The sequence below is a fragment of the Pygoscelis adeliae genome, unplaced genomic scaffold, assembly GCF_000699105.1.
Source record: "Pygoscelis adeliae isolate BGI_AS28 unplaced genomic scaffold, ASM69910v1 Scaffold53, whole genome shotgun sequence".
Lineage (NCBI taxonomy): Eukaryota > Metazoa > Chordata > Aves > Sphenisciformes > Spheniscidae > Pygoscelis > Pygoscelis adeliae.
In genome coordinates this window covers 1,739,233-1,752,572 of record NW_008824468.1, presented here as the reverse complement: position 1 = coordinate 1,752,572, position 13,340 = coordinate 1,739,233, and the positions used below count along the sequence as shown (strand labels likewise).

Sequence of the window (13,340 nt, the reverse complement as noted above, 5' to 3'; positions counted from 1 at the left end):
AAAAGACGGGTAGATGAGGTGCTTAGGGACATGGTTTAGTGGGCATGGTGTTGTTGGGTTGATGGTTGGACTCGATGATCTTGGAGGTCTCTTCCAACCTTTAATGATTCTATGATTCTATGATTCTATGAATTCAGCCCGGATATGTAACGATTACTACAGCTATTGCTGCAAGCTATTCCTGGTAGCATGGTGCAACAATAAAGAGGCAGAAAGCACTACATTCTGGAAATGTCATTTTAGTCCTGAAGGGTACAGATGCCGAGAAATCTCCAAGCCTTGGAAATCGTTATAAGGACATGTTCTTAACAGTAATGTAACCAGTAGATAAGGTTTTCTCCTGAGGAATAGTACTGCTTAAAAGGAGAAAATTTGGGTTTGTATGTTTTATCTTCTAGAGGTGATCAAGGAAAGCATTTTGGTAGCTGTAATTTGTCTTGTGCATCTCCTTTGCTAAGACTGCTTCATTCACACACAACTGTGCATTAATTTTCTCTTTCACCAAAGCCTTTGTAAACTCCCTAGCTCCAGAAAAGTACAATTTTCTGTTTCATTGATTTTTCACCAAACACTTAATATTTCTGAAAGTCAGAATGAGTTTTCTGTTTCTTTCACTGAAAGAATATTACGCCCAAGTGCTAACAGAGAATAGCTTGCAAGAGTATATCTTCCTTAAAGCAAAAGTCTGTTTTCTCAGTTCTGCCCTCGTTCATTACAAAGCACCTACATTCCCTGCACTTTTCTCTCTCACAGCATTAGACTGAGCAATACGAAAGAGACCATGCCGAGGGACACAATCAGAAGTGTTGCTAACTGCTCCTACAGAAGGAGCTGTGTATGTACTCTTTTCATCATAAGCAAGCACTTAGGTGGTGTAGGGGGGCATGGGACCTTTATTTTAAGCTAATGATTTTTCATCTAGAAAGACCATGGGCCTGATGCAAGATTTTGTTAATGCCCTGGGGTTGACTTCTGTGGTCTTTTACAGTAGCTTAAGTTTTCTCCCCAGAAGGTCCAGGATCAGTTCCATGCTATGCCACAGACCGCCTCTGGAATCTAACATAGATCACTTGCAGAAGAAGATTCTTAAATCTCCTTGAATAGTCTTATTGTTTTAATGTTTAGATAAACATACAGAGGAAAAGCTACCTTTCGTGTGAATAAGAGAAATTTTCTGAGCAAAACCAGATTTTTCCTGGAGGAAATTGCATCGTTTGAAAGAGGTTTGTTTGACTGACTGATATCTGCTGGAGGGACAACACAGCAGGGCACAAGCAATCCACGAGGCTTCTGGAGTGCGTATGGGGTGACTTGTCTCAGTGATACTTTGTGAAAGAACAATGTCCTGGTTTCAGCAGGGGTAGAGTTAATTTTCTTCCTAGTAGCTGGTACAGTGCTGTGTTTTGGATTTGGGATGAAAACAACGTTGATAACATACCGATGTTTTAGTTGTTGCTGAGCAGTGCTTACACTAGTCAAGGACTCTTCAGCTTCCCATGCTCTACCGACTGAGAAGGCTGGAGGGGCACAAGAAGCTGGGAGGGGGCACAGCCAGGACAGCTGACCCAAACTGGCCCAAGGGACATTCCATACCATGGGACATCATGCTCGGTACATAAACTGGGGGGAAGCTGGCCGGGGGGGACACTGCTCGGGGACTGGCTGGGCATCGGTCGGTGGGTGGTGAGCAATCACTGTGCATCACTTGCTTTGTGTATTATTATTATCATTATTACATTATTATTATTATTATTATTATTATTATATTTTAATTGTTAAAACTTTTTATCTCAACCCGTGAGTTTTTCTCACTTCTACTCTTCCAATTCTCTCCCCCATCCCACTGGGGCAGGGCGAGTGAGCGAGCGGCAGTGTGGTGCTCAGTTGCTGACTGAGGTTAAACCATGACAGACAAGAGCCAATGGACATAAATTGAATTACAGGAAATTCCATGTAAACATAAGAAAGAATACTTTTACTGTGAAGATGGTTTAACTGGAGCAGGTTGCCCATGGAGTTTGTGGCGTCTCCATCTCTGGAGATACTAAAAACCCAACTGGACATGGCTCAGAGCAACCTGCTCTAGCTGACCCTTCTTTGAGCAACAGGGCTGGGTAAGACCATCTCCAGAGGTGCCTTCCTGCCTCAGCTGTTTTGTGGTTATCTGACTGGTCCATTCTCTTCAGTAAGAGATGAAATGGGGAATTGCTCTGGAGTAGAAATCAAAATAAACGGTTAAATACTATTCTGTAATGGGTGATAATTAAGTTTCTCTTTCCTTCTTAAATGGGTGCAGTTGAAACACAGAGAGTAATGGAACAACTGATGCATCTTGGACTTTTGCCATTAAAGAATACATACAGTTTTCGAACCCTCCCTTCCTCTCTTAGATTACTTACTGTCAATAAAAGCAGTGTGGGAGGTACCAAAATTACATGTTTCAGAGTAGCTGTAGAGCAGAAGAATGATCTCAGAATAAATTATTCTAATGAACAGCACTTGTCTAGTTTAACTTTTTATCCTCATTTTCTTCAGGCAGCTATGACAGTGCTGCAGTCCCTGTTCTGTCAGTCGAAAAGACAGTGAGAGAATATGAGAACTCTCATTTAAATTTGCTCTTGTCCAGAAGTTTTACTGCTTCAGTATTTCAATTAAAGAGTCCTGTGGCTTAATGGCTAAGAAGGAAAATCTTTCCCTGGTGGTGGAAAGCAGCACCACTGTATATTATTTTCTCAACATGGCCTGAAGATTTAAAAAATGTTTTAATTTTCCTGTTTTGCATACATTATGCTAACAACGTTGCACAAACAATTTGCACTAGCTTGCGCAACTGCAAATTTGCATCCAGCTAATGCAACATTTGCCACAGAGTCCCCCCCAAATCACAAGAAGAAATTTAGGGATGGAAGAATGAATAAGAATTCCTGAACAGAAAAGCTGTGCTTGCTATCACATTTCAGACAACCGCAGTTCTGTCCTTAGCTAGCATATTCCTCTTGGATAAGCAGCTATAGGAACAGTTGTATGAAAAGATTAGACATCTTTGATATTATCAGCCCTTGTAGACTATGTAACAAGGAGAGCATCCTGCACAGGTAATGCAGCCATTGCCTACAACAGAGGCAGCTAGAAAGTTGGCAGTTTCAAGGTCTCAGGCTACATTTTTTACAGTAAAAAGCTCTTAGCATATTCCTCTTAAGACACATACTGTTTCTTTATCCTTGTGGTCACTAACAAAATGCATGCATTGGGAATTCATGGTCAGAGCTCCAAAAATACAGGAACCCAGTTAGAGCTGTGACCGTGCATGATAGATGGCATGGCCATGTACTGTACATCTAGTACTTCCTAGAAGCCTTTCATAAAGCTACTGTGGGGAAAGGAGACAAGGAGTAGGAGCAGGAACAGAGCCATTGGTTGTCAGGTAAATGGAGAAAATTATCGCATCTGAAATGGACTTTTTGGCTGCTGCCAAGAAAACTATTGCTTTGCCAACTTTTGCAAATACACGTTCATTTGGCCTTAGTACTGAAACACCTTCTTGCAGTCCTGAAAAAGCAAAGCTAGGGGAGGAGGAGGAATTTAGTGTGTAGGATAACATACCAAGCCATGAATTCTGGGATCCATTCTTCCCGTGACTGTTAACATGTCTGTACCTCTCACAACCCATTTGACAGAACCAGTGATTTAGGCTTCTCTCTGTCGGAGGTACCTGCCATTTAAAAGAGAAATGTCCACAGGATATTTAGTATAATGATTCTGCCTTACTTGTTGACGTTATTTGGTTTGTACTACAAAAGCTTACTTTTAGAAGTCTGTTCATATATAGTATTCATACTGTGGTTTAGTATTAAATGTCTTAGCTAGAACCTTAGTGAATGCTGTCCTTTTAAACCCAGGTATGGTATTGTTCTTATAGAGTGTGCTCAAGAGCAGAGAGAGCTGTGCAGGGAGAGCAGAAGTATCTGTTACCAGAGCACCAAAAGATCAAGATTTGATTCAATAAATTTTGCTTTTGGGAGGCAAGACTGAAGGTTTCAGGGCATTGTTAATCAACTGTGGCATCCTTTGTCTGTAAATCACTTTTCATTCCGACTCACCAGGGATTTATGAATTAGTCACATATGATGACTGTTTTGTCATTAGCCTGTGACTTTAGCATAGGAAATATTTCTGGATCTGCTTTCATAAATTCACTGCTGTGCTTTTGTATTGGATTTTCTCTCACATGGGCCATCCTATTTCCTGTATTTACATTTTACCTATCCAGAGTGAAGTCCTGCTTTTAGAAGGGTTGTGTAAACTAGAGCTCTTGCAGCACATTAAAAATACTTTATTCACAACTTAGTGCTACTTGGTACCGTTTTTGGGCAACTGAATAGTTGTAGCCACAGATAAATCAGAGAGTGTTGAATGTATGAGAAGTTCAAAATCCAGAAGTAAACAAAAAATGAACAATTTTTCAGCAAAATGTAAGAAGAAAAGAGAATAGATTAGGATTTGGAATAATCTTAGAGTTCGTGATTACAGGAACAGGAGTATTTCCTAAAACACCCTGCATGACCTGACAAATCAGATATGCCAAGCATGAGATTTTTTGCAGATATTCATTCTGTTAGCAGTCTCTGAATCCCAGTCAACACACAGAACTATTCAAACAAGGTAGTGAAGTCTTTGCCTTCCTAAATAGGGTCATAACTTAGAGCATAGTCTTTCCTTATCCCACTTTTTAGTAGGTTCCCTTTTGAGTGTAATTTCACCCATAGATGCTTCATTTGACTCTTAGCCTTGGTAACTGATTCCTTCAGAGCATCAAGTCCTGCCTCGTTTCTTCTCTCCTATGCCAATAAAGTCCTGCGTGGCCCAGCTTCAGCTCTTGTTCCAAAAACTGCCTTGCAGATGCCCTGTGTGGACTCAGCTAGCTTCAAGACCTAGCTGACTATAAACAGTAATCTTTTTGCTTATTTTGAGGGCTAAACATAGTAGCAGGTCAATACCTGCTCCTGCTGTAAACAAAACAGTTATCTGTTGTGAATTAAATTCTGCTGCTGTTTGCCAGGAGGTTTCAAACTTTTTGAGCTGCCAGAGGTCTTCTCTCATCATACCTTTGTAACATAGTCCTTGAAAACCATATTTTCCACAGATATCCATGAAAATAATTAATACTATCTATCATTAGCTCTTAATGGAGACTAAGCAAGACAGTAAGCAAAACAGATTTTGGCAAAATCCTCTGTTGGGAGTACCCTTAAGCATGAGTTGTTAATAGTGATGGATAGTGTGACAATATTATATAAATAGCTTTGAATTTTTCCCCCTTTTCACTCTTCTTTTAGCTCTGAAATTTTGGATCTCAACACACCAAATGCAGAGAAACACGTATATGTGGTGTACCAAAACTGTGAAAACAGAACATTGCCAGTATTCTCAAAGTATTGAGTGTGAGAGATCAATCAAATAATTGGCAGCACCAGCTTTCTTTTTTTTTTCCATATATTGGCTTTTCCATCTGCAGCAGAAAGTTCCAGTAATCAGAAATGTTATGAGCTACTCTGCTGAAACTATAGAAAGTTACCTTACAGTGACAGAGGGGAACTATCTGACTGTAAATAGTTCCTTAGTGTCTAAACTTGCAGCTTGAGAAAAATTGGATTTGACTTGAGCTCTCAAAAAAACTATAAAGACACCTGCCATTTTCCTTCCAGTCAGACTGAGCTCAAATTCAGGTAAAAGGATTGGAGATTATTATTTCCATGACCTGGTTCTCTCTTCAGCTTTCCGAAAATGAGCAAGTGGAACATCTCTGAAGAAATGTGAAGAAAGAAATAAGGACTTGAAAGAAGATTTTAGGAGCTGTCAAATTTAGTACTAACTGCTATGGCCAATCCAGATCTTCGGAGAAGCTTCAGTTATGGTCTTTTTTTGGTAGACCTACAAATTCTGTAACCACGAAGGGGTTCTTGTAACTATTAGAATATATCTATTTTTTGGACATGGGTGTTATGTTCTGTTGGTCACACATGGAATTTATATTAGAACTTAGAGAAGCTCTTATATAGGAATAGTTTGACCCCAAATCTCTAGACTTCCTCCTCAGACTTTTGAAGTCTGGCAAAATAACCAGTCCTCCCAAATCAATAGTTTTGATAACCAGTCTACTTGTCTTCTACTTTTATTTGAGGTATCAACTGGAATAGAAATTTTCTAACTTTAATCATAACCTGAGTTTTATCAAATAGTCATCCCTCCTGATAGCAGTTTCACTCCAATTTAATATTGGTATTGGAAGATCAGTTTATTTTCCTATTTGGCATGAAATAAATTAACTGAAACTTAAATTATTTAACACTGTTATTTAAATACATTTTTCCAAATAGAGAGCTATCAAATTACTACTAAGTAGTTAATAATAAATACTCCCATTTTCACACTTCTGAATGCTAGTGACTAACTTTCAATCTTGTTTCCTTTCTGAGCAAATATACAGAAGGCGTGGTACTAACCAAGAATGAATACTTTATCCCAAGAGCTGAAAACAGACAGAAATGTGGATAACTCTGAGGATTAGAGAAAAACTTGATAGTCTCATTTCTTGAAAATTCTGTGTTGTACATACGAAGATGCTGATGCGTGATTGCGTGCATGCAGATATTGTTGATTATACCATCTGTATGTGATTATTTTCTTGCTAAAAGAACAAATACAGTTATAGGTCGTTGGTGACCTCTTTTGTTAGTGTGAGCCTCCACCTGGAAGTTTTTTACTATGTAGCTGTGTTACTGCGCTATAATCCTAAAAGCATGGAAAGGCATAGCCTAGGGCAGATTGCTATTTACAGCTGTGCAGTCTTCTGATGGGCTTTCAGAACTCTGTCAATCATTTTGAAGAGTGTTAAAGTAAATATAACCCACACAGCAAGTTTGGTAATGAACAGTTGCAGGAAGAGAGGAACTGTTACAGCTCTTCCATGCACAGTGATATGTCCATTGGCTGATGGGGTGTGCAGCTAAGCCCTCAGAAAGGTAGGGCTAGAGGTAGGCTAGCACCTTTGTTAAAAAAAAATAAACAAAACAAAACAGAAACATAGCAAAAATCCTTATAATAAATGATGTTTTGTTCCTCTTGAAATACATATGCTTTGGAGGCTGCTGGTAGCAAAGGCAGACATATATATACCTAAAATGTTTCTTTGATATTCCATTTAGACATGCATTTGTCAGAGGGCTTAGTTTAGGTGTATTATTTATTAAATAAGTCAAACTCAAACATCACATACTGCAGGAGAAAATCATTGCATTCAAAGAACTGAGGCTTGGGGTATTCAAGGGAGTTTTGATATATGTTAAACATCAAGTGACACCTTGCTTTTGGATAATGGAAAGTTTTGCTAATTGTATTTTGGGCAACTGGAAAGCATATAATTCAGAATTTGATTAAACAGTTTCAAATTTTCTTCAGGAGTGACAACTTCCATTTGGGTTAAGGTATTCATCTATTTCATCTTTTCAGTGACAGTCTTGTTTCCATTTTATTTATTATTTTGAGTTACTAACAACTTTCTTTAATATAGAATGCTGTTTTCTATTTCATTTCATGCTTGCTCTCAGAATTAGTAGGAGAGATGAATTCTTGGAAACTGGGACAAGATGCATGTGAAAGCAGTTGCTCAAAGCTCAAGATGTATCAGAATCAAAATGCAGTGAATATATGTTGAAATCCAGCCTCGTGGGCGGGTGATTAAACAGTATCTTGCAGCAAACTTGCTTTAGTACAACTGAATTTCTGGCTTTGGTGTGAATCCCTATTTTTAGGGTTTGTGGCATTAAAAAGTATTTATATTATTTCCATATTTGCCACATCACAGAATTAAGCTGTAAAAGGGGAAACATTATGGTGGCCAGCATTAGGACAGGTCGCTTAAAGAGGTTGTAGGGGTTGTATCTCCCTCTTTGGAGATAGTTGGATCTAGGCTAGAGATGACCCTGAAGAACATGATCCAGCGTTGGCTTCAAAGCAAGCCTTGCTCTGAGCAGGAGGAAGGACACGACCTCCTTCATCATTCTGTGATTCTAAACAGCACTGAGAAAATGGCATTAAGTGTTATCTAATAACTGGGAAGAGGCTGCAGATTGCATTCGATAATTTCCCCAAAAAAGCAACAGAAGAAGCATTTTTAGATTTCATCCTCACTTGTTTTTTTCGGATTATGTATCATGCGAGTTTGAAACTGAATGGCACTGCCTAATGCATACTGCTTGTACATCTTCTGGGTAAAACGAAAAAAATAGCTGGTGCTGTTTTTGCAAAGGATGAACCAACTTGAAGCCTGAAGTCTATGTAAAATAATCTAAAGTGTTAGCTAAAATCACTGAAGTCAGCTGAATAGTTCCCAGGAACTTCACTCAGTTGTAGATTTTGTCCTTAATTATAATTTAATTTAATGAGCTAATTTAGAATAATAACTGAATTTAATAAAACCTTTCTATTTTGCAATATGACATAATGTGTGGAAAAATGGCTGGACATCTAAATTACATGTTGTCTTCCTATTAAAAACTGATACTGCTTCATTACCCTTTCTTCCCAAAAACTGACTCAGAAGTTGAGAGGTGCGAGCTCACGTTTGTGGGTTCAGTTTACAGACAAAACATTTAAAGAGAAGGCTTTTCGTATTGTTCTCATCTGCTTTCACAATCACTTATAAGAAAACCAAGTGGAGGTTTTCCTTTTCTGTTTTGGCACTGTGGAAATATTAATGCAGAAAAGTCAAGCAGCAGAATGAAATTGTCTGGGTTGTGAAGTGAGAAGTGCTAAAGTTTTGGGTTTGTGCGTGTGTATGTTTTTTCAACCACTTTGAATTAGGTAGGATTTTCAAAGCATCTAAGAGGGAGCGCGTCTAAGGGGGAGTTATTTACACACTTCTGCCCAGTCACTCTGTCATTCCTGGGCCGTGAAGATCTCTCTTAGTCCTATGCAGATCGAAATATTTCATGTGACATAAGTTGGGATGATGTTGCTGTCTCGGCTTGCTGAGAGCTGGCGCTAATTGAATTGATACCAATAGCAGAAGAAAAAGGACAAGAGCCAGGGAATGAAAACAAATGGGCTCCTTTTTATTCCCAGTGGAGGCCTGTTTTGGCCATCTGAGGAGGCAATACAGTTGAGTAGCTTTCTTCAGATACGGTCTACAAGGGATAAGCACCTCTACGGAGTCAGTTATTTTTTTATATTACACTTAATTATCGTTCTACAGCTGGTAATTTATCCCCATGGACATGTTAGTATTTGCTGCTTGAGAATGCCTCAGCTGTGAGGCGAGACATCCCTTGGAAGCTAAGCCTCGGTCTCCTGCATGTGAGCTCAGGTGTACAGGAAGCAGGGAGGAGAAAATGAAAAGAAAAGCAGCTCTCTGAATTGAAAAGGGAGCCTTGTAAGCTGGGGTGAGGGTTTGTCTTATCTGCTAGGAACAGGATTTGGGCTCACAGGGCTGTCAGTGCTTTTGCTAAGATTTATTTTTATCAGGTCGCACAAAAGCTTTGATTTTTGTATTGGTTCATAGTAAGCTGAAATCAGAGGTTTTAATACTCAGACACACTAATGTGGCCTTTTCTTTCAGCGCTAATGCATTTGTCTATCTTTGTAGAAAACTAAAATTCAAAACTAAAATTGTGCCTTTAAATTTTGGAGTGATTAATTACAGAATTATTTTTTTTAATTCACTAGAATGATGGTGATTACCCGAGTCAAAGTTTTTTAACAGAAATGGCCATAACATGTGTTAATGTGTATTGCCATTTTTAATGAGCTAGGATCTTAAGTAAAGGAAGAATTTCCATCCTGTCTCATTGCCAAGGCAATGGGGTTGGTTCATGGGAGTGGATCAACTGGAGGGAAATACTTCCAGGCAAAACCTGGTAAAAAATGAAGTGTTTTCTATTTCAGAATATTTATTTGGGAGACTTTTTCCCAGTTGTGATTTAGCAGAATTTTGTTGGTGTCTTCAAAAATATTAGGCCCGTTTCTGAGCAAATTGTCTGATGTTCTAAAGACCATCGTATAAATGCCATCACACCGGCATTAGGCAGTGTGTTAATTTGCATATTTGCATATTTATGTCAGGAAGACCTTAATTAGACGATGTATTAGAAATGCACAGGCTGTGTAGCTTCACTATCATACTAACCAAAGGGAGACATTCCTTCCTTATTAACAGAATGCGAGAAGAGCGACCATTTTAGAGAGAAACGTCAGTTGTTTTGGCAAACTAATTTGTGGTCTACTTTAACATGTTTCACTGTGTGCTTTTGCTTTACCACCTTATGAACAGATGAACTAAAACTACCTTTTTTCTTAGGCGTAGAAGTCTGTTGGCTGGTGTTACCTGGTGATGACTTCAGTGTTCGCAACGTTACACTTCTTTTATGATAAGGATGTGGTTGAATATAAACACTGTATTTTCACTTCTTCCATTTTGATTTTCTTGTAGACATTTCAGCAGTCTTCTCTACAGCAGAAAAGTAAAAAGAAGAACAAAGGTAAAAATTAAATTTCTTTTCACGTATTGGTAGGAAGGGAATTGCCAACATTAATGTTTATGGTATTGCAGTATCTGAAGAACTAGAACTTGTTAGCTCCGATCCAATGTTTAGTTCAATGTAATCATGTTGAGAAGGTGTTAGTCCGTTACTGATCTCTCATAGTTTCCTAATGCTCCTCTACCTGCATATATCTGCTGTTGTCTTTTTTTTTAATACTTAGACTCTAGCCTCTTTGGGGCCAGGGCTGTTTTTTCCAGCTGGGTGCATGTAATGCCTTACTGCAGCCCTTGCTCATTACCTAAGCTGTCAGGCAATTTATATCATAGTAAATTTTCCTCCTTTGATTTAGAAGTACAAAGGCCTTAGGAACTGTTTAGTTGCAAAAGGAGTTGCAAAGAAAGGTTTTTGAATACCCGTGAAGTACTTACATAGTTGTATTTGGCAGCCAAGTGTGAAAGTAAATGAATTTATATGCTGTGTGCTTTAATCTGATGTGAAATATTAATTTGTTGAAAATTACAAATAACCCTTTTTCTTATTTTTAAATATCTTGCCTTTCTTTTCTCTAATGTCTTCTCTTTCTGTGTTGCTCTTTTTTTTTTTTTTTTGTCTTATCCATAGAATATGAGCTCTGTGAGGTGCTGAACATGGTTTGTTTTGGTTTGTTTTGGTTTTCACCTTATGATGCCTTTCATAGACTTTGCGGTCGAAATAGAATGTTTGTAATAATTTATTCATGGCAAATTGAGGTTGAAATTTTTAATTGGTTTTCTTAAGCAAACATATTGATTTCTGGCTAGCTGTCTAGTTGATTTAGTGGACAAGTCAAACGCTTTCACATCAACTCGTTGTCATTTTCAGCTCCTATTCCTGGTAAAAGCAAAAGACGGATCTCATGTAAAGATCTTGGTCGAGGGGACTGTGAAGGCTGGCTTTGGAAAAAGAAAGATGCCAAGAGTTATTTCTCTCAGAAATGGAAAAAATACTGGTTTGTCCTGAAGGATACATCTCTATATTGGTATATCAATGAAGAGGTAAGCATCTGTGCTCATTGTCTCGACAAATACCCTGTGTAGTGCTGTTGTCATAATTTAGTGGGAAAACAGTGCTTTGAGTGCTTATATATGTGAATAACTTTATTCACCCAAATAATCATACTGAAATTAATATTAACTGCCTGACTAAATTACCATTAAGGTCCAGAGTTATTTGGTCCTTCAAATTCACCTTTTACTACGAGGAGAAATAACACACTTTCCTCTGTACTGCTCTCACCAGTTTAGAATAAATCTATCCTCAAACCCTTGAAAGGGAAAAGGTAGTTATTTAATCCTGTCATTCAAGCTTAGTCATGGGAGTGTAAACTTTAATGATGTGCTGCCTGGTGTTCCTTGTTTATCTGTGCTAGTGAAATCACCAAAACTTCTGGCAATTAAGGAAGACACTTTTGTTTTCTCAGTTGTGTTCTCCTGTCATTCCTTCTTTCTAGCTTTTGATATGATTTCGGTGCTCATATATGCTGAACTTAAGAGCACCGGAGCAGCCCAACTGAACTGTGTACAGCTTTGATTGTGTAACATATTCTGCATTAGTACACGATTATTTATATCAGCTTTGGCAAAAAGCTTTTTGCCAGTGAGTTAGGCAACCTTCATTTTAAACCCCATTAATCTCATTAGTAAATATCCTGAGATAAAGTCTTTGCCAACATGTGGATGCACTTAGTCCTGGACTTGTTCTTTTAATCACTGCAAGCATTTCTACATAACCTTTTTAAAATACTGTGATCCCCAACTTTTCCCTGAGTAGACAGAAAGCAAGTTGTTCCATGAACAGTTACCGAAGCCTGTTTTCCCACAGACTCATCCCATTTGTGCCTTGATCCCAGCTTCAGATCAGTAGCCCTCCTCTCTATCCTCCCTCCTCAAGGTCTACTACGAGGTCTTCATCAGGGCGGTAATTCATATCTACAAGTATGATGACTGGTCACAAGCCGTGGCCAAGGAGCACGTGAAACCACTGAGTTGTGCCTTACTTTCCTGTGGAGAGGGCAGTGGTCTGAGCACCTCTGTCTCCCTCTGTCCCAGGTTTCCCTGAGACTTGCTGAGACTCAGTTATTTTTGAGACCTCAGCTCCCTCACCAAAGTGTCTGCAATCACCAATAGATTCAAAAGCTGGCGGGGGGAGCCTCAGTGGCAGATGGACAGACAAGCAAACAGTGCTCTTGCCAAAATTTTGTTTCCTTAGGCAACCATGCAAAAAAGAAATAGCAAGACTATTCTAAACAGTGTCCTTTCAATTTTAAAATAGCTGCTAATGCAGAACCTGTTACAATCTTGTACCTTCCACAGAACAACTTTAGTTCTGGTTTTATATTTATTTTTAAGAAAGCATATAGTCATATTGACTGCATATGTAGCATAAATAACCATGGAGATTCTGAGAAAAAGATGTAATTCCGTGGAATTCCTTAACACACATCTGTGTTTTCTGCAGCTTCACTTTCATGATCCTGTATTAATTTCTCATGCAAAGTTATGAGCAGTTAAATAAGAGAGTCTGTGTTATTGATGTATTAGTGGCTTAAAATAAATAATGCTTTCAAATTGTGAAAAGTCAAGGGAGATTGAATATCTGATAAAATAAACTATGTGCGAGTCTTTAGAGGAGAGGGGAGGAAGGTCAGATGTCTTCTCTCTTGAGTGTTGGGGAGAGATGAAAGTAGCTGAGGAGATATGCCTTTTAGCTGCGATATATAAAGATGGTAAACAGCACACATTGAAATTGTTTTTTTCCCTATTT

General features: G+C 38.5%; 1 protein-coding gene across 1 annotated transcript in view; it reads left to right on the top strand.

The window, feature by feature from the left end:
- CNKSR2 (connector enhancer of kinase suppressor of Ras 2) overlaps positions 1-13,340 on the top strand; it is a 197,754-nt gene that overhangs the window by 126,253 nt on the left and 58,161 nt on the right. Inside the window, exons 14-15 of the mRNA XM_009321156.1 lie at positions 10,487-10,535; positions 11,400-11,572. Of these exons, the coding sequence (XP_009319431.1) occupies positions 10,487-10,535; positions 11,400-11,572 (222 nt within the window). The remainder of the gene's footprint in view (positions 1-10,486; positions 10,536-11,399; positions 11,573-13,340) is intronic.